Source organism: Oxyura jamaicensis, chromosome 13 (assembly GCF_011077185.1).
Source record: "Oxyura jamaicensis isolate SHBP4307 breed ruddy duck chromosome 13, BPBGC_Ojam_1.0, whole genome shotgun sequence".
Classification (NCBI taxonomy): Eukaryota; Metazoa; Chordata; class Aves; order Anseriformes; family Anatidae; genus Oxyura; species Oxyura jamaicensis.
In genome coordinates this window covers 15,917,743-15,936,738 of record NC_048905.1, presented here as the reverse complement: position 1 = coordinate 15,936,738, position 18,996 = coordinate 15,917,743, and the positions used below count along the sequence as shown (strand labels likewise).

The 18,996-nt window shown below is 50.6% G+C and overlaps 1 protein-coding gene across 2 annotated transcripts; it reads right to left on the bottom strand.

Moving 5' to 3' along the window:
• Positions 1–4,794: 4,794 nt before the first annotated feature.
• CXCL14 (C-X-C motif chemokine ligand 14) lies at positions 4,795–13,039 on the bottom strand. 2 transcript variants are annotated; one of them, XM_035338901.1, is made up of 5 exons: positions 12,823–13,039; positions 12,653–12,772; positions 11,685–11,790; positions 7,553–7,663; positions 4,795–5,945 (listed from the first exon to the last, which is right to left on the bottom strand). In XM_035338901.1, the coding sequence occupies exons 2-5, from the start codon at positions 12,714–12,716 to the stop codon at positions 5,930–5,932; spliced, it is 297 nt and encodes a 98-aa protein (XP_035194792.1). In that variant the 5' UTR covers positions 12,717–12,772; positions 12,823–13,039; the 3' UTR covers positions 4,795–5,929. The 2 variants fall into 2 exon arrangements, with proteins under 2 accessions (XP_035194792.1, XP_035194791.1); XM_035338900.1 differs by having other exon boundaries at positions 12,653–13,033.
• Between the last annotated feature and the right edge of the window lie 5,957 nt (positions 13,040–18,996).

The following is an 18,996-nucleotide window of genomic DNA, read 5'->3' as shown; positions in this document are numbered from 1 at the left end:
GTCCTGCTGCCTCACCCCTCAGCTTCACAGAGCCCGAGCAGGAGGCAGGGGCTGGGTGGCTCGTGGGCTGGTGGCATTGCTCAGGGCCACGTGTGACGACTTCACAGGGATTCCTGCAGCCAAGAACTGGATTTCCCTGGCAGCTTTCCTTTAGCTGTTGCACAAAAAGGAGAGGGAACACCCTGCCAGTCACCAACACATTGAACTGGAGAGGTGGCACTTGGCAAACTGGTTCCTGCTGGGGAGGAGTGGTGCCTGACTGGGAATTACTGGTGGAAGAAGGGAGCTGGGCAGCTCCTGGTTCACTCATTTTTCCTGAGGTATTTGCAGAAGTGCTAAGTCTTCCAGAGTTAGAGAAGATGCTGAAGGGAACCCCAAGAAAAATATGTAAATGCTGCAATTCTGAAGGTAACAGAGAAGAATTGTTGTGCAGCACAACGGAATGGGCAGGAATAAGGCAGAAATGCCGAGGGATAAAGACAGAAAGCATTTCTTCCGGGATTAGAAGTGAGCTCGAAATTGCCAACGTCTACCAAAAACAAACCCAAAAAACTGCTGTAACATTTCTTCTCCTTTACTAAGCTTCTTTTGCTGGGAGTCCCGAGTGTTCAGATGTAGCACAGTGAGCGCCTAGTAACCCAACAAAGCTCCGATTGGTGGCTCTGCAGCGAGGGTTTCTTTTCCTTGCAGGTTTCTAACCATGAAAAGACACAGGGATCAGTCGCTTCAGAATCCTTAATTAAACACAACAAAGAAGGGCAATTAGAGCGGTGTTTTGCTTCTGTCATCCAGCAGACCTTGCAAGCCTCAAAATCCTTTTCTTGCTCGAAGATTTATGATGGGAATAAATCATAATTACTCCTGTAATTATCAGCCTTAAGCAAACAACAGCAGGCTTTTTTTTTTTTTTTTTTTTTTTTTTTTTTTTATTGCGGTTCTGAAGCCCATCCAAAAGGAATTCACCGACCTCTTTTGATATGTGGGAAGAAAAACAAAAACCACGGGCGTGGTGATTTTTCCCAGGCCTTGGCCGCCCACCTCCCTGTCACTTGGTGTCGTGGTGTGTCGTGTCATGCCGTGTCACCGCTCCCTGCCTGGCCCTGTGTGCACAGCTCCTGCTGGGCTGGGTGCCCTCCACCTGTGTCACCGGAGCAGCCTCTGCCCAAGGAGCTGGCAATAGAAACAGGCAGAAGATGAGGGACAAACCAAAGGGGAGATGAGTGCTTCACAGAGGTCAGCAGGAGGACCAGAAATCCACCCGCCACTCATTCTTCATCAGATAAATGTTAGTGCGTGTCTATAAGGCATTTCCTCCAGGGATCTTGGCTTTGTTTTGGATGAAGATATGCTTATACCCAGCAAGAAGGAGCCTCTTTAGGCGTTCAAGGTGATAGCGTGATTTTTCTTTCACTGTTGGGAAGTTGGGCAGTCAGGTCTGAGGACATGAACTGAATGCAGCGCCTGGGGAATATCAGCTCTGCTGGGTCCTGGGCTCGCTGGGGAGGCAGCAGCAGGGGGAGAGATGCTGGGTGAGGGTCGCAAAGCTGGCACGAATCCACACGGCTTGGCCCACGGGGCAGAAACTGTGGGTCTCGTGAAGGATTTGGGGCAAGTTTGGGAGCGAATTTCCCAGGGCTGTGCGGTGATGCAGCACCCTGTGCAGGTGTGATGGCTGTGGTCCTGCGGGTGTGGTGACAGCCGGCTGTCCTCTGGGCCACAGCATCCTCAGCATGCACAGCAGGCGAACAGCCCTGTGTGTAAGCATCCTCTGAGCAGCCAGCCCCAGGGCTGGAGGTGTCCCCAGGCTGGCGGAGCAGGCTCGGGGCTGCCGCTAGATGTCCTTTCAGCCCTGCTTTCCTCTTTCCTCCAGCTGCTGGCCCGAGCAAAAGCAGGGCTGAGCCCCTTCCCAAGCATCCCTTGGGTCTTGCACAGGAGTGTCCCGGGTATCGCAGGCTCACAGGAATGGGGGTCTTTGGGAAGAACCCCAGAGCCCACTTCTGGGTTTGTGCTGGGTATTAAACACCTCAGTACCTCTAGTGTGACCTGGGCACTGCTGTGGCATCGCTGCCTGAACGCCACTGATGGGGGTGATGGCCCAAGGGTGGTCACTCAGCTCCTTGCAGTTTGGGATCAGAGGGAAATCAGTGAATGACAGACAGAGTGTTCCTGATTGAGCAAACACAGGGAAAGTGAGAGCTACAGACCTCAGAAATACTCCTACCTCCATGTGTGACCACACGCCTCCCACTGAAGGGAACGGACCGAACACGCAGAAATCCCAGCACGAGCAGAAAATTTACAGAGTGATGAAAGTGAGAGCCACCCTGAAATGAAGTCAGTGCGGCCAAGGCTTTTGAAACAGGCTGCCCAGCCTCCTGGATCCTGAACCCAAACTCAACCGAAACCAGTTTGCCTGTTCCCAGAGGTGTTGAGCAACTTGGTGTCGGTGAGATCCTCAGATGCCGCGTGCGTCTGGATGGAGATGCCTCATTTTTGGAACTGCCCTTGGAGGGGAAAAGAAAATCAGCAGGATGCCGAGTCCTGGGGGTGGAGGATTTTATTCCCATTTGCTTCTGTTCCCACAAATTTAGGATCTCAAAGGAGTGGGGGCACAGCAGGGACAGGACCAGCCCAGAGACCGTGTTGTCCTGTGCACATCAGCCAGCTATCGCCTGAATAAACTTTTTGGCTATTTCTGACCCAGAGCGTATATGAGCAAGTGAAAGGCAAGTGGTGAAAGGATCTGTATAACATTACTAATCCCGTGTAGTGCGCTCGCTGAAAGGGCCAGGCAGGTCCCGCTGCTATTGTGTCCTCTCCCTGCAGCTGCTTGCTTCAACCTCCTGCTTTTATTGAAATAAAACCTGAGAGCGCTGCTCCTCAACCGGTGACACCCACGGCAGAGGGCAGGGAGGGACAGGGGCACCGGGGAGGTCCCTGTCCCCAAGGTGTGGATGACAGGACTTTATTTTTCAGTCCTGAAGGGCAAATATGTGGCTTATGTATAGGGGAGGGGGATGGAAAGGGCTCCTGTGGCCTTGCGACCTGCAAATCTGCTGGGGGAAACAAAGGCGAACCCTGACTTTGCTACCAAACCTAGCTGGGGGAGGTGCCTGCATACTTTATTTATTTATTTATTTTTAATGTTTTAGCAAAGTCGCTTCGGTGTGAAGGGAATCAGCCATTATTCCGGCACACTCTTTCCTCTTGCAGTAGCAGGGAGTGCAGCGGGCGCTGCTCCTCTTTGTGGGGCCTCACCCAACCTGCCCAGAGCTGTGGTCTAACAGGCATCCAACAAACACCTCAGAGCAGCAGATTTTCCTTTCCTTGGTTTTTAACCATGTTTCTGAGAGTGGTTTTATCCTAAGGATGGATTTCATGTTAAACACATTGAAATGAAGAGCTCTTTTTCACTAGACTCCCATTATATCAGGGGGGAAAATACTTTTTTTTTTTCCTCTGTGTCCAATTTTCTTCAGAGTCTTTGGTCTGGCAGACCAGCCCCTGGCTAAGATGTGCTTGTACAGGCTCTGTCCTGCGAGGTGTGAATCACTGCAGCACGTCTGGGCACCTGGTGGTGCAAGGCACCTCTTGTGCAACCGCGCTGGTGTGTCTCCAGCAGATTCATGGCCTAGCAGTTGTTAAATCAGCACAAACTGTTTCTCGAAGTCTGTCAGCATGGTGAAATCCAGCCTCCTCAAGGAAAAACTACTGGATTCACTAAAATGTGACTCAAGGAATGCGAGGGGCAGCTCGAAAGCCCCAGGGCCTGGGTTTGCACGTAGATTGGTGTCAGATGCTCGGCCCGAAGCAGCGCCTTGTGGTTACGGTCCCCAGAGGTTTTGTTTTTATTCCTTACATATTCTGAGGCCCTTCTCAAGCATGCTACTAATAGGAATCTGAAGTGTGTAGCTGCCTCCTTGTGCAGAGCAGGAAAATTGAAATCTAACAGCTCCTTCTCCTCCAGCTCTGCACAGCGTACAGGTATATAACGTGTGTGCGTGCTTTATTTTCTATCCAGACCGGAGAAAACTCTTGAGCTGAGACCAGGCACTGCCTTGATATAGCCCAGAGGAGTGTCCAGCCCAGACAGCACAGATCACCTCGGCAGGAGTCGCACCGATCTCAGCAATGGAGCAGCCGTGCGAGGGCAGCAGGGCTGCTCGGGGACTCCGGCTGCCTTTGTGCCGTGAAGCTCCTGCTGCCTTTACCACTCCTGCCTGTTGCTTTTCTTTTCATCTGTTCAGGGTATGAGGAATTTCAATCTGTTGTGCATTGAAACCCAGCGAGGATCTAGAGAGAGCATCATGAGAGGCTACGTAGGGGCTGGGTGGGAGATTTGTTGGGTGCAAAGTCTGTCCCTTCGGGCAAGGGCAGAAGCTACAAGGACAAAGAAGGTAAGCTCACGGGCTGGCTTGACTTTCCCCCTATAACCTGCCCTCATCTAGCCAAAGCCTCTTCTAACTCACTGCATTTTATTTGGTTTATATACAGCTGGGGTGGTTGGTTTATATTTATTTAATATAACCCTAGAGTAGCGGCCGTAGGCACAAGGCATAGCCCTTGCTTGTGTAGCAGGATTCCTCAGTATTTAAGTCCAAATCCTAAAATGAGAAAGGGAATTAAAGAGGACCAGAATAATATTTTCTAATCCCACTGTCATCAAGTTGCCCTGACTCTAAATCACCCTCCCTGAGCTGGTGTTTTTCCCAAAGCAAATTTCCCACTAAAACTGTTATTAGAAATGGCTGGAACTCCCTGGTGGTTTAAGGAAATTTAAGAGCAATTGTCAGCTTTTTTAAATATATTTTTTATTGCTTTTTTTTTTTTTTTCCCGTTTGTCTTAGAAAGAAATATGAAATCTGCATGCAACCTTCTAAATATTTCAAACATTTAAATAGCATATGATAATTTAGCAGTACAGTACATTATACAGAAAGATAATATAGGGAGACTTCCTATAGTGTATTTACAAATGAAAAGGTAGTTTTGTTATTTTATTGTAAAAAGAGGAATGCACTGCTTAACATTGAAGTATTACATTCAAAATAATGAATATGTTGTATTGTGACTAAAACATATATAGGTATTTATATGTTCGCCCTATCATATTTTTTCATAAAAAGGTACCTTTTAAAGGCTTTTTTTTTTTTTTTTTGCTACAAATCTAGGAAATCATACACAATAGTCTTGAAGCTTAAAATGTCTCAGTACTGAAGCCACAAACTTTCCGTAAGAACTTCAGGTGGGAAAAGCAAAAACAATTTCCTTAGTGGTAATAGAAAAACCAACCAACCGAGCTGGAAATGCTTTGTGACGCGGGGACGTGTGGCTCGCTTCACCTCGCAGCCAGACCCCGAGTCCGTAAGAGAAGAGGTACACACAGGGGTGGTCACACTCACTCGATGACGAGCCGAGGGACCTCACGTCGGGCCGGGTGGCGTCTCGGCGGCACCCTCCTCTTCATCCCGGGATGAAGGCAACGCCCCGGCAGGCACCACCGCCTTCCCAGCGCGAAAGGGGGAGGGACGCAGCTGTATAATACCTGTACAAACCTTGCTGTTTGCCTAATGAGCTTATAAAGCTCGATTGCAATCATAGTGAAGTATGAATGAATAACATTTAAAAAAACAAAAACAAAACAGAAAGAAAAAAAACAAAACACAAACAAACTCTTTGAAATGCAGAGCATGAGTTTTCCTGACCTCAGTACAAAGCAGACAGGTGTGAAATCTGAAGTGCAACAGATGCTCGTGAAATCTGGAAGCCTTTTGCACGCGGCTATAAAATGTAAAAACTGACCCTTGGTAAAAAGTGCTTTATAATAATATAGAATTTGTCTTATGTCTGTGAGAGAGGAATAATCTTCTGCAGAGCCCAGTCCTACACCAGCCAAGGGAGTCCTTTCCATTCCTCATGCCGCTTCCTCTTATTCTTCATAAACCCTGGACAGGAGGAAAGCCAAGAGCAAAGTATTTAAACCATGAATGAAGCAGCTCCCTTCCAAATAATTAAAAACCAGAAGCCAGCCTTTTAGCCTCTGCTTAAGTAAATTGGGAAGCGAGTTGTTGATGTGCTCTGCCACAGCGATTGGGACATGTAAGATGAGGAAATCCACATCCTATAATACTCTTTAACCGCTAGAGAATCCGTCCTGCATACACAAGTATGAAGTACATCACGAGTTGTATATTTGCATTAGAATGGATAATAAATTAAGGGTATCTGTCGCGTTTGGAATAACAGCAGGCTCCGTGTTATTCTTTCAAGTTTACAACCTGAGGAGAAGACCTGGCAGTGCTGTTTGCTGAAAAATCCTTGTGCAAAGCGTTTGGGTGAAAGCAGTCTTCCTTGGCAAAAGGAAGGGGAAATCCAGGAAAAAGGAATGGGAAAAAACAGGGGCGATGCTGCTTTGGGGAAAAATTCATGTTTGACTTGAAATTCCCTGCCTTCCCCTGGGGAGTAATTCGGTGGGTTTGGTGCAGCTGGCCCAAAGGCACTGACAAATTGTTTACTTATTACGGAGACTTGGTTTAAATCAGGCCCTTTACGTCCGACACATCCACTTGATGCTGCTTCGGCTGCAGCCCAGCTCAGCTGCCTGGCTCTGGAGGAGACGGCGAGCAGCAGAGGGGGAGCCTGCACCTCTCCTGAGTGCACAGCTTGGGGCTGAGCATCCTCTGTCATTTCAATGATGCCTTTTTTTTTTTTTTTTTTTTTTTTAAAAAAAAAAAGTGTTTAAATGTGTTAAACACACAGACCCCGTGTAGCTGCACTGGAGCTCGGTGAGCCCTTGCTCATCTCTGCAGGAGATGGGGCTTGTTGCTCGCTGTCTGCACTTAGATTTGGCTCGGGGAGTGAATTCCCCAGTGGATAAGAAGGGTCGGGCTTTGGGGGGACTGTGCTGCACACGGAGGTGCTTTCCTGGCCATGACAGGAGTTTGGCCATTCCCTTCATTATGGATAGGGGTTATAGCACCGACCGTCAGGCATTTGTTTCTCTCCTTCTCATCTCTCTAGAACTGATAGCTTGCAAGGCAAGGAATTTTAATCCTCCTTGCAAAGGAGAAGGTGGCGGTGTATCTTATCAGCAAGTTACTTTTTCCCTGGAGTGATGCAGTAGTTAAAATTGGCAAGGTTTTGTGGCATTAGAAGGTGTGGGTTCTGGTGTGTGTGACATGAAGTGGGGCAGTCTCTTCCCTGCACGGCTGACTGCTTTCCTTGTGACTGTGTGGAAGTAATTTAAATTTTCATCTTGGCTTTTTACCCGTAAAAAGGAGGTGAGCGCACGTACATAGCTGAGAACATCAGCTGACAAATAGTTTAACAGAAAACAAAGACTATTTATAGCTGTAGCAGCCTAATCCTAAAATAGAAGAGAGGAGCGCATGTGGCAGGAAAGAAACCGCATCAAGCATCCGCTGATATTTGTAGGTTTGGAAATGAGATGCCTCCTCCGTGACGGCTGCAGCGCTCGCGGTGCGTGCCTGTGCACCACTGCTCACCCAACTCGCCCCCAAAATTTCCACCCGTGGAGCCAACTCACGCTTACCTGCCTTTCTCCTTCCATACTCTGTACCACTTCAGCAGCCTGATCGTGTTTTGGCGCTTGGGGTTCAGGCAGTGCTGCTGCTCGCCTCTGACCCGCGTCCACAGGGTCACGCTGCAAGGGAAGCCAGCAGGGGTTAGGGGCAGCGCACCAAGCCCAGCCCGCTGCTCTGCCTCCGGGGAGGTGCCCACATACATCCCTCAGGGCGCTCACCCAGGCAGGCAACGGCAGGGTTTCTTTGCTGAGTTCTATGGCAGGCATCTGAGTTGTAAAAAGGCTGGAGCGGATCTTCAGCTGTTATCAATCAGTGCGTGTCAGCCCTGTCCACAGAGCTAGGCTAAGTCGCACCAGATGAAGACATACCCGGTATTTTTAATCAGGGAGCGTGCTCTGCCTGTCTGCTAGATATTTTCCTTTGAGGTTAATAGCTGACTTAATTAGGGTTCAGTCAGGCAGCCGCAAGGTCCTTGCAGGAGAAGGTCCCCTTAGGCTCAGCAGTGTTGAATACAAGGGAAAAGATCCCACCTGGATCATCGATCCCCCCCAGCCCTCCCCAGTCAGCAATATTTAAACACTTGCACGTGGCAGGGCACTCAGTGAAGCCATCCTGGTCGGTCTGCCACAGCCGAGGTGATGTGGGAGACCCGGAGCTGCTTCCCAAGAGGGTGGCTCTCCAGAACCATTAAGACTGATACCATTTCTCAGGACTCAAAGTCAAACGGTTTTCCATTTTTGTAACTAATTTTTTGTGATTAAAAAACCCTGACTAAAAAACTAAAATTTGTTAGATTTTTTTTTTTTTCATTTTCATTTTTTTCCCATTTTCTGTGAATACCATCCGTAATAGGGAAACCGTTTTCGATTTAACCAAAATATTGTAATGGAATTAGCTAAACACTGCTAGAAGCATGAGCAGAACAACGGCAGAAACCCAGAACTATCTGTGTATATCGATGGGATTCTAGCATGGTTCGGTTCTGAAAGGAGCTGTATCTCCCCCAGCCCGACAAGAAGCCCCTGCAAGCTTTCCCAACTCCCCCCCTGGTGCAGAGGGGACGGCCCTCACTCAACGTAAAATGATGCCTCTCTCAGCCCAGCTGAGGGGCTCACCACGTTTCCTAGGTCAGTGTTGGACACTGGGCTCAATTTCTTCTTCCCATCCAACTGACCTCCTTCCCTGCTCGCCGTCTCCACTCCACCTCCAGCAGGTGCCAGCTGAATTCACCAGAATGGGGCAATTTTGGGGTGATTTGTTGTGAGGGCTTGGTCCTTCCCCAGTGCATGGAGGAACATTTGATGGCCTCTGAGAGCCTCTGGGGCTGCAGACAACGTAAGGGCAGGGTCTCTGCTGAAAGCTAGCGTTTGCTTCTGCTCTAAGGGTACTCTCAGCCAGCCCCGAGGGGATCAGAACATTGAAGAGGAGGGGAGCAAATCCAGGAGCTCACCGAAGGCAGGAGGCATGCAAGGTTTAAGGGTCTTGAGGTTAGTGTGACGTTTCTCCATCCAGCAGCCACCTTCTTGGCCGTGCTGTCTGTGCTGCCTGGTGTCAGACCTTGGCTTGAGTTTTCCGTATGACCGAAAACAGAAGGCATTTCCAGAAAGTGATGGGCAAGCTAAATCTTGGGAGGAGAGGAGCAGGAGCAGCTCTGGAAACCAGCAAGTCCCAGTTGTGTACCAGAAGGAGTGAAGGAAGGCAGCTCGGGGATGACTAGAGCAGTGTAAGGAGGAGATCCATGGTGTGTGTGCCTCTCCGGGGAACAACCGAGGCTTTTCTCACAGACACTTTGCTTTGATGCCAGGTGTAGGTTTTCAGTTCTGGAGGTGGGATGGCAGAGAGGACATCCCTGTGATGTCCCCATGGTCCCCAGTGATTCCTGTGCGCTCCCTGGTGCTGAGGGCACAGCCATGGGTGGTGGCATTTTGGGGCATGCTGACCTAACCTGGCCCTACTCTGGTCTCCTGGCCATGCCCCCTTAGGGTGCAGGCGTGCTGTAAGATTTTTTGGCAGGTGTAAGGAGACAAGAAGAGGCACTGTAGGACCTGATAGCCCAGGCTAGGAGCTAGCTGAAGCTCCACGTCTCTTACACCTCCAGTGAGCTCCCTCAGGAGGGATTTGGGTGGCTAAAAGTCCCTGAGCCCAAATCCTCCTGGAATGTCTATCCCTCCAGCCCTAGGATGAGCACCCCTGGGTCAGCCTATGACCCCCCTGTGCCTCATGCCCCACACATCTTTCCTGCAGCTCTGCCTATGAGCACCCTGTCCCCAGGGCCACCAGGGTCCTGGTTTGAGTCCTGAGGGGTTTTGACCAGGCCGAGGACTCAGTTCAGCTCTCTCATACCCTGTGCCACAGCTCTGCTGGGGGAGCATGGCCAAAGACACATTCCTTCCTAAAATGCATCCACACACCCACATCTAATCTGCCAAACACCACGTACATCACGTTTCTCTCACAAGAGATTTGAGGAAGGCAGGAAGGGAACCAGCTTCATCAGCTCATTTCAAACAATCACCGCAGCAACAAAAACGGGGGTGCAGGAATTCAGCTCTCCCGTGCCTTGTCCGGAGACTCCTGATCAGCTGGCTCTCTAAATATTAATTTAAGCTTTGTTTCAGTACAGACCTCAGGCTGTGGTGGGGTGGCTGGAAGGGCAGTGATGGCAGCACATCTGCTGGACCCACGGGTGTCCCCAGGAGCACGGGAGAGCGATGGGACGGCTCTGTCCCAGAGCTGCTGAGAGCCTCCGGGCTTGAATAGCATCAACCAGCCCGCTCGTGCAAGGCGTTGCTGATTTCCCAGCTTTCTTTTTCAAGCGAGAAGTTGCATCAAGGAGCTGTATTTCCTCACCCGGGTGCTCGTCTCCCTGCTGGCTGCCGAGCCTGGCCCTGCTGCTCGTGGGCTGATGGGGTGGGAGGAAGGAGGGAGCGCTCCCCTGCCCCACGCTTCTGCTGCTCAGAGGTCGATGCAAAGAAAGTAAAACTACAAGGAGATGATTGGGGCAGTGATGCTCCTCTTCAGTCGCCGTTAGCTTGTCCTGGCTTCAGAAAATTGGGGTTGATGGTCCCTGAGCTGTGCCTTGCTTGCGGGGGTGCTGGTGTAAATCCGGAGAAGCCCGGTGTGGAGCTCTGTCCCTCCTCTGTACCCCCTACGGAGCCTGGCCAGCCACTTCTGAGGCTTCTGGGGCATCGCCGTGATTGTGCCAGACCCGTGGGCAGGATTTGGCCCCGGGGATGTTACAGAGCACAGCGTGGCGGGGCAGGGTGCTGAGGTCCTGTTACAGCACCTTTCTGAGATGATGTGGATGGGGAGAGAAAGCTGGAGTAAATCAGTCCACAGCTTTTTGGGGTGTGCGGCTGCTCTCAGGATCCTTTTTTCCCCTCTTAGGTGACAGGAGTTCATTGCAGTCTTCTCTGTTAACCTGCCCTTCTGTTGTTATCCAGCCCCACATGCTGGTGCTTTGCGGGGCATTGTAAATTATCCAAAACAGGAGAGAAAAACACCACAAACCACCCGTATTTAAAATGAGGGGGAAAAAAACACCTCCTCTTGAGCCAGCTGTCAGAGATATCAAAAATCCCTGTACCTGCCTCGCTTTAATTAACCATGTTATTGCTTTGCGACCCCAGCAGCACTGCTCACAGCTGGCAGCGAGGGTTAGAGGGGAGCGCCCGCTGACACCCAGGGTGCTCCCACCGGGCACGGGGGGATGGATTGCTGCCTGCCGAGGCAGGCAAAAAAATCAGACTGACTGGGATAACAGCTCCTCGCAGAAACCACCACGGACCAGATTCTGCTCTTGTTCTTACTCTGCTCATCCAAAGAAACTTGAGTGAATAGTTCTGGGTTTTCCAGCAGCAGCCTGCAGTAGCGTCTGTCCCTGTTTCCACTCAAACCTACGATTCTCCTTTCCTTGCTGCCTGCTCAGGAAATAATCCTTTGAGCAGACAACTCTGTCAAAAACCGATCACTGGGTTTTTTGATCAGAGTTACAAATTTTACTGCATCTGTTACAGCAAATGACTTTTCCTGGGAGTGCCACGGCACGATGAAAGCAAAGAACAAAGAGGGAACTTGCAGCGTAAAGCAATGCAACTCAGTGACAGGGAAACAGGGAGCAAGAAACGAAGGAAAACTTACATAATCATCTCCTCCACGCAAAACGGGTACCTCGGCTTTATTTCCAGCTTCCGTACATTAGAGAATCTTATCTTAGGACCTTTTCTTGAACATTTGCACTTTACGCCTGGAAGAGAAGGCATTTACTGCAGAGCCTCCTGCATACCAAGCGTCCCTGCCCGCAGCCTGTGTGCCCCTTCAAACTCCAGCTCGGTCTTCCAAGCCTCAGTGGAAAAAGCTGAATTTTGTAACGCTGTTGAGCTTAAAAAGAGTAATGCTTCCTTTGCTACGTCCCACGGAAAGGTAGCGGCTCCCTGAGAAGTGTGCTTCGGAGCACTACGTGTGTTCTGAGGCTCGGGAAATAAGGGAGCTTTTTAAAGTGCACCTGCTGTGATTAAATGTGATTGCATTTAACAGGAGGAAATGAAAGAGTCGGGACTCACTTTAAAGTGAATAAGCAAATGCAATTCTCGGTGAGGTTCTCACCGCACTCATGTCCCGCCCGGACTTTGTGGGACTTTCAGTCCTTTTGCCTCTCCCGGGTGCTCCGATGCATTCGCAGCCAGACAAAAGCTGAGCATTTTTTTTAGCTGTGTTTTTTTTTGCGCAGCGGAAAGCAGCACGCTGGCAGCCTCGGTGCAGTTCGTGCCACCACGTCAAACCCGGCTCTGTCTTCCCCGTGCGAGCCAGGGTGCGCTTTCAGGAGATATTGGAGGTGTGTTCCTGAATACTGGGGCACAGCCTGGTGCCCGGCACCGGGGGCTGTTGGGCTTGCAGGGAACCCCAGCTTTGCACTTCCCTGCTGCCTGCACCTTTGGGGACACCCACGGCTGCCTAACGCCTTTCCATGCATCACCTTCCCGACATGCAGGGGACCGTCAGATCCTCTGCGGGGGTCTCAGGAAACAAATCAAAAAATAGTGGAAAACCAACCCCCCGGAGAGAAATTTAAATAGGAATAGCCAGAAAAAAACCACCCAGACCCTTACCTTCTGCACTGGCTAAGCACATCGCGATGAACAGCAGGAGCAAAGCCGCTGTCAGGAGCTTCATGGTGAGCCAGAGGGTGCTTCAAAAGCCCCGGGGGGTTTAATTTATCCCCTCGCCGGGTCCGGTCCGGTCCGGTCCGGTCCGGTCCGGTCCGGTCCTGTCCTGTCCTGTCCCGGTCCCTGTCGCGGTCCCTGTCCCCGGGGCGGTTGCGGGCAGGGGAAGGAGCGGCTGCGGGCGGTGCTGCTGCCCGAGCTCTGCCGCTTTCCCCCGCGTGTCCTCTTTTAAAAGGGCTCATTTAAAGCTGCCGGCTCATTAATATGCAGAGCGACCGCGCGGCTCCCTCCGCTTCCCGGCCCCGGGAGAGAGGGCGGGCGGCGGGGAGGGGGCGAGAGAGGCAGGGAGGGGAGGGGATGGGAAGGGAAGAGATGGGAAGGGATGGGGTGGGATGGGGTGGGATGAGGTGGGTGGGATGGGATGTGGTGGGGTGGGATGGGATGGGATGGGATGGGATGGGATGGGGTGGACTGGGTGCCCTGCATGCTTCTGCTGGGCAGTGGGAGCAGGGCTGTGTGGTGGTGGGAGCATGGTGGTGGGGTGGTGGGAGCAGGGCAGCAGGGCATCCGGACACAGAAGGAGAGCTGGGGAGGTCTCACCTGCCTGCGGGGTCGCCTAGGGCTGCTCTTAGAGAAAAATATGGTGAAATCAGTGGAAAAAAAATAAAAACAAAACAAAACAAAAAAAAAAAAAAAAAAAAAAAAAAGCAGTTCCTAAGAGCAGTGTTAGGTGGGCTTGGTTAATGGAGTAGGCTGGTTTAGGAAATCTGATCGGTTCAGGGTTGCTTTAACAAATGCACGAGCTCTATTCCACTCTGAAGAGCAAGGTAACAACAGGCAGAAGCTCCGTGGATGTAGGTTTGCCTTCCCTCTCCCTCGCAGAGCCTGGTGCTGACTCCGCTCACAGCTAACAGAGCATCCTTAAAATCCCGACTCCAGATCTCTGCCTGTGGAGCTGAAGTGGGCAAAGATCACTTGGGTCTGATATCCTTTGTCGAAATGCATCTGAAATACATTGCTAACAAATGCTGCTGCCCATCCCCGCTCCGAGTCAGCCCTTCTCCCAGCACACGTACCCACACACCCCATGAGTGACCCAAACCCCAAACCCATCCCTGGGGGTGGCTGGGGAGCCCCCTCCATGCTCTCCCAGCCCCGGCAGTGTTTTAAGTTCCCCCCCCCGGCTTTTTTCCTGCCGGCTCCCATTGGCAGCGGCCTTCCCGCGGCGTTCCCTGCCGGGGTGTTGGCAGGCAGCGAGTACAGCCCTACCACACACAGCCTGCACGTTGCATGCAGGCGGTGGAGGCAAACGCCTTGTTCCCGGCCCTGGGCTTCATGCGGGACGTGCCGACACGCAGGGAACAGCCTGCGCCAGGACTAGGGGCCTGGGGGGGCGGCGAACGTGGCTTTTGGGGGCTTTTGGGGTGAAAAACCCATTTGTGGGTAGGGTTGCGCAGCTGCTACCGGTGTGATGGGGTGGGGGGGTGGTTTTTGCTAGGCTCTGGGTGTTTGTGCTGCACAGCTCTACGCCAGCTCTGAATCTCCCGTTGAAGTCTGCTGGGGACGTGGTGCTCTGTGTGCTGTTAAAGAGATTTTTTTTTTTTTTTTTTTTTTTTTTGTTCCATAGCCCAGTGATAAAAAAAAATCACCTGAGGCATGGGAGAGCTCAGTACAAACCTCTGAAAGGCGCTGCTGGCATCCAGCTGCTTCCACAGGGAAGAGAAAAACTGCGGGAGGGGAAAAGGCTGGGTTCAGAGAGGGGGGGACGCTGGCAGGGCACTGGGGACACTCAGCATCAGGTCACCCTTGTCCCGTTCCGGGGCTCCATCCTGCCCCGTGCACCTCGGGGCAATCCCCTCCTGCATCTTCTGCTCTCCGTGCACAGGAGCAGCCCCAGGCTGCGCTCATCCTGCACAGAGCGGGGCTATGGGAAGAGCAAGCTCTTTCTTTTTTTTTTTCCCCCACCCCCTCTGCTAATAAAAATTTGGGTGCAGCTTTAGCTGTCGGCAATTTGAACTTTCCCCCAACCAGGAAACTCGTGTCCAGGCTGGAGAAAAAATAAAGGAAATTCTCGAGCTTTCCAGAAAGCGAATCCCCTCGTCTTGCATGATTCTTGTTAGTGTTGAAAGAACCACGCTTGTGTGCTCTTGGGTAAGCAAAGGGCTGCTTTAGCTCCTATTTATGTGGGGAAATGGATTTGTGTGACGTGGGGATATGGTAACTGTGTGCCCGGGCAGTTCGGTGCCTGTGTGCCAAGTGCTGGCTTTGACAGTAATTATTTCTGAGAGCTCAAACGCTTCTCTGGCCTGCTGGGACAGATTTTGGTAGCCACGTATGGCTGCCCCTGACACCTGCTCAATCTCAGAAAGATGGTCACAGAGGAGGAAGGAGTTCTGGTGAAGGATTCGAGGGAAACGAGAGGTGTACAGAATTCACCAGTCTGACCCAGAAGAAGCCCTGCTCATCCAGGTGTGTTTCCTTTGTACAAGCACACACCGAGCTGATCAGCACACACTGATGCCTCATGTGCCTGCAGTGTCTCCGGGAGATCTCCAAATTCTGGCTTTTCCCTTCAGAATGGAACATTTAGGGCTGTAGTCACTGAGGTCTGGTCATTGCCCTCGGTCCTGCAGATGGGATGTGCTCGGAGAGCCATGCCTGTCCCCAGGGGAGCACCACGGTGTGTGCAGCACATCACCTGCCTCATCTAGCTAATTAGAAGGGCATTGTTTCCTCTGAAAGGTCTGTCATTTCATCACTTTAAATGCTGGTTATTTCGAGTACAGGATGAGCTACAGCTTGGATTAACTGTCCTTCAGAACTTCGTACCAGGAAGATGAAGGTGCTGCCATTGTGGGAAATCTTTGCACAATGGCCATGAAACTGAACCTTATTTATTGCCAGGGAGGCAAACTGATGTGACTGGCTCCTCTGCGTTTAACATATAAAAATATCCCAAGCAGCCCGGTGAGGAGAAGATTAAGCACTTGCAGTGACGTGACATAATCCCTGCAGCTCCTGTCAGGAATTCGGGGCAGGAATTAGACTTAAACGCTCACTAAAATATGCAGAAATGAGGCGGAGGAGCAGAGGCATGTTGTGTGCTGTACGCAGCGTTTTTCCTGGGTGGTGCATTTTGCTCTTTCAGCCTTTTTGGTTCTGCAGCCAGCCTGTGTTTGGCATCAGATCCGACGTGTGGTGTGGGCGAGGTGGTGTGAGCCTCCTGGGGCTCACGGGCCCTCGGTCCTGCCACAGAGCCAGCAGGGATTCAGTCCCAGATGGGAATGAGTGGGGAATTGCCTCAGATTTCGGGATTGTGTTGCAAGTCTGCTCCTGCGGTGCCCTCCTTGGTCATCAGTGGATGTGCTAAGGGCTGTGGTCGAGGCTGTGTTTTCACCTTTAGCTCCAAATGGCCTTTTCCTTTCCCCAAAAGCCATGAACAGTAGTTGTGTCATCCCTGCGTGTGTTTGTCTATCGTCAGTTGAAAGTCAAGGCTTTGGATTTCGCCTTTTGTCTCAGGAAACATGAAACATAATTCAGGGAAAACAGCTGTGTTCTCTTCTGTGGAGTTTCACAATGGATGAATTCTGCAAAATAAGCCGCGTATTGTTTTTGCAGTCACTGCTTTCTTTTGATATTTTATTTTTATTTTTATTTCCATTATGAGATTAAACTCTAGACTCCGCTCCTTCTCTTGGGAACAGTTTTACGACCGCTCTTTTCACAGGCCTAAATTATTCACCGAGCTGTTTTTTTTTTTTTTTTTTTTTTTTTTTTTTTTTTTCCTGAGATCAGAATGAGTAGGTCTGATCTGGGGCTGCTGTCATGTGTGGGAGCCCTTTGAAGCTTGTCATCATGAATCATTAACAGGGGCTGCAATAGGATGGCAAAACGGAGACCTGACACTTTGTGTGGGTGATCCGAGAATCACCTTTGGAGATGCACAAAAGGTTTAATCCCGCCCGTGGCTTTTCCCGTTGACAAAATAGTTACGTTGTGTTTAATTTTCTACTGACTCACATCCTTGCGTGCTACAACTTACCTTTTTTTTCACGTGCAAGCACAGTTTGCATTTCGTGCCGTTCTCTCAATAGGCATCTAAGCCGAGAGTCACTGCAGGTATTTATTTTGCATGGGGTGATGCAACGAGCTGGACTGCTGTTTTGTTACCCACCCTGACACTTGCTGCATTGTAGGGGAACAAAGCCAAGGCAAACAAGGCAACTGCTTTTATATGATTCGGGATGGCACCAGGGCCCTGCTGCCTTCTCTCTTTCCTGAGTGGTTTTAATCCTTGGTGTTGGGCTGTGAGCACTCAGGCAAGGATGCTGCATGGCTGTCCTTAAAGGGTATCCCTATTCCCAAAGGGTAGGGTGCTGCTGTATGTAATAAGCTATAGGCAGCCCCCTTCTACGCTGATTAACGCCAATTCTCTGAAAAGGAACTGGGTCCTCAGGTAGCCCATACACATTCAAAACCCTGGGGAATCCAAAAAGCGAACCACAAGGTGTTTCATTTTCACAACAGGACATGTCCAAATGAGATCAGTGCTGAACAGGTCTCTAACCCAGTCCCAGGTGAGCTCTTAGGGAGGTGAAGAGCTGCAGCAGCACCAAACACAAACCCTCAGGCATAAGAAAACCAGTCCCTGGCATGTCTTCTCACGTCTTGGCAGAGTTGGGCATCATTTCAGGCTCTCGCAGGGCAGAGGGGAACCAGCCTCAGCAGCTGCCCACTGCAACATGTTTTGTGGTTATTCTCTGTCTGGTGGCTCCTGGCTTCTTTTTCTTTGGACCTGTAGATTCATATTTCCAAAAAAATCCACCCACCCCCAAATTTAGTGAGTGTGTGGATGCAGCTTGTAACCCTCTTCAGACTGAGGGTTTCTTTTAAAGCTTCCTCCAGGGATAACTGAGATCTGTTTGCTCTTGCCCAGTAATCACAGCAATGATACTCCTCAGAATCAATAATTAGAGGTATTAAATAAAAATCCCCATAATTTAAAGCCCTTGCAAGCTTAATTAAGCCCCATCTGCTGCAGCCAGGATAGGTGCTCCCCGTCTCTGTTCATTTTCTGCTGAGCTGTGTGTTGGTAATGATGGGTATTTTTCATAGACTGATTTCCGCCCCCCCCTTGGGACAGAAAACATATGTAACGTCTTTAAAAATAAACAAAACGAATGACCTAACGATGCAGACTTTGAAAATTTGACGGAAGATTAGTAGGCTGTAATCAATCATAAAATCACACAAGGATGGCACGTTGGAGAACCGATGTGGTGAAGAAGCACGGGTGTTAGCTGCTGAAATTAAATGAGGAATCAGCTAGAGAACAAGGTGGGGATGACAAAGTGTGTAAATGTCGAACACAACGATGTCGTGGGGCTGCACATCAGCAGTGGGACCAGGACAGGGCTTGCAAAGCTCTGCCAGCTGCCCGAGGTGTCTGCCCCAAACTCGGGGCTCCACCGCCTTCACTCTTGGGGACAAAAATATGTCCGGCTCATGATCGTTTCCAAAGGCCTTTCTTTGGCAGCCTTTCCTGGCAGTTGGCTGTCTCTGAAAAGGCAAGCAGTTGTTGCTAAAGGAATTTGGAAGCAGAATGGGGCCCTAATGCTGTGGGAGAGGGCTGTGCCCAAGGCTGTCCCCAGTGTGGATGGGTCTGGCTTTGTGCTAGTGGTTCAGCTTTCCAAGGAGGGGCTGGGTGGGCAGCGACCCTTCCTCCTTCCCTTCATCCCCTGTACTAGGGCATCGCTTTGTCCCCAGGAAGATTTCAGAGAAACTCCGTGAAATCAGACAGAGCTGCTGCATCTTGGTCCCAGCCCCTACAGGTGACGGCCAGGCCATGGGAGCTTCCTCAAGATGTGGATTTATGGACGTTCTCTGAGACCAGGGGACCTAAGAGTTAATGTGGATTTCAATCAAGAAGACATTAAGAAGGGCAGAGGGAAAACAGATTAGCCGTCCTCTTGCCTTGCTCTATAAGATGAGACAACAAGAAAATGTGATGAGACCAATGGAAAAATAAAAGGAAATGAGAAATCAAAGGAAATGCTGCTTTATGGGTTATTTCATATGGTGAATTTGGGAAATTTTCCCTTTAGGAGATCAAATATTCTCTTATATTTTTAACAGAGCTGGATAAGACATGACTGCAAGGACAAACCCCGTGACAGAGGCTGATCCCCTGCAGGGGTTGGGCAGGCAATGGCCCATCTCAGACGAAGCAGTGGGGTGCTGATGGATGCTGCCCTGGGCTCGTGGAAGCTGCAAAAATAATTGCCATGCTC